Raw genomic sequence first — 1312 nt, forward strand, 5'->3', positions numbered from 1 at the left:
AATACATAATCCCGGATCAACTTAATTTCTACTAATTATAAGTTATAACTATTCAATAACACATAATCACTTCAAATCGCACATCCAAACAACCCCTATGCACGGAAAAAGTTGCAACAATTTTAGAGCTTGAATAATCAGAAATGCATATTCAGATCAATGTAGGAAGTAATTACAGTTTCAAAACGCCCATATAGCAATGCATCAAGCACAAAAGCGAGACCATTTATCTGGATGATTTAACAAGAACAATGTTTATTTGTTGAACATCAATTGTGGCAATGGTTCTTCACTTTTTTTTTTTTTTTTTTTGCAATTGTAAGTAACGAGGACAACAAAAGCAGTAAGAACAATTTAATTATTAATCGGTTCACACAAGTACCTCACTGAGAATCATAAAAATACCCAATTGATCCATTTGAGGTCATTTTCATCAAACAAAAGAAAACCCTAGATTGAAAAATTGGGCGAAGAAGGGGGGAATTACTTCTTGTAACGAGCGACCTCGCCATCGTTGGGGAAGAAGCCCATCAGACGTCCAGCGGAGTTCTGGTACGCGTACATGAACCCACCCATAACTCCGATTAAACCCCCGGTCACCATCGACGGGCCCCTGATCCCTGGCTTGATTCCTGCAAAAATGAAAAGAAATGCTACGTTATTGAAGAATCAAACCAAGAGTAAACGAATATAATTGAGCAGGAAGAGGGTGTGAGACCAGAAAGGTATCCAACGGTGACAGAGATGCCGGAGATGGTGGTGAGTCGAAGGTAATCAAGGGTGTTGAAGTTGGCGACGGTCTTGGTGAAGGGGGGATTCCGATCTATGACTGGGTACTCCGGCTTAGCCGATGCAGTAATGTCTGTGTTCATCTCTCTCTTTCTTCGTTCTTGGTAATTGCTATGTTCGCAAAGTCCAATCGCTACGCCCTCCCTCTTTCACTCTCTGTGTTGCTTTTTCGCAGACGACCTTTGCTGCTTTACATGGGCTAATTGGGCCATCATGTATATGGTGAATTGAGAAAGGTGAATCGTGAGATCTGAGCTTTAGCCTTTAGAGTAACAGGTCCATCAGAAATACCAAATTGGCCTTTATTGTCATTTGACTTGTCTTTGATTTTGCCTTTTGTTATAAAAAATATTTTTTTATCTAATTTACTTTGATTGATTTTCAATATTAAATATGTCATTTTAAATACTAGTTTAATTAAAAACAAGATAAATAGGTAAGAGAAAATACAACTGTTGCTAAAAGGCAAGAATAAGGGTAATTAATGGCAAAAATAGCTATAATTTGAAAAATAGAAGTTGCA

The 1312-nt window shown here is 37.8% G+C and overlaps 1 protein-coding gene across 1 annotated transcript; it reads right to left on the reverse strand.

Annotated features, from left to right (window-relative positions):
• Positions 1 to 339: 339 nt before the first annotated feature.
• LOC111914873 (uncharacterized) lies at positions 340 to 1020 on the reverse strand. Its single transcript, XM_023910583.3, has 2 exons — positions 719 to 1020; positions 340 to 632 (listed from the first exon to the last, which is right to left on the reverse strand). Exons 1-2 carry the CDS (start codon positions 870 to 872, stop codon positions 484 to 486), a joined length of 303 nt encoding a protein of 100 aa, XP_023766351.1. The 5' UTR covers positions 873 to 1020; the 3' UTR covers positions 340 to 483.
• Positions 1021 to 1312: the final 292 nt, after the last annotated feature.

Source organism: Lactuca sativa, chromosome 5, assembly GCF_002870075.4.
Source record: "Lactuca sativa cultivar Salinas chromosome 5, Lsat_Salinas_v11, whole genome shotgun sequence".
Lineage (NCBI taxonomy): Eukaryota > Viridiplantae > Streptophyta > Magnoliopsida > Asterales > Asteraceae > Lactuca > Lactuca sativa.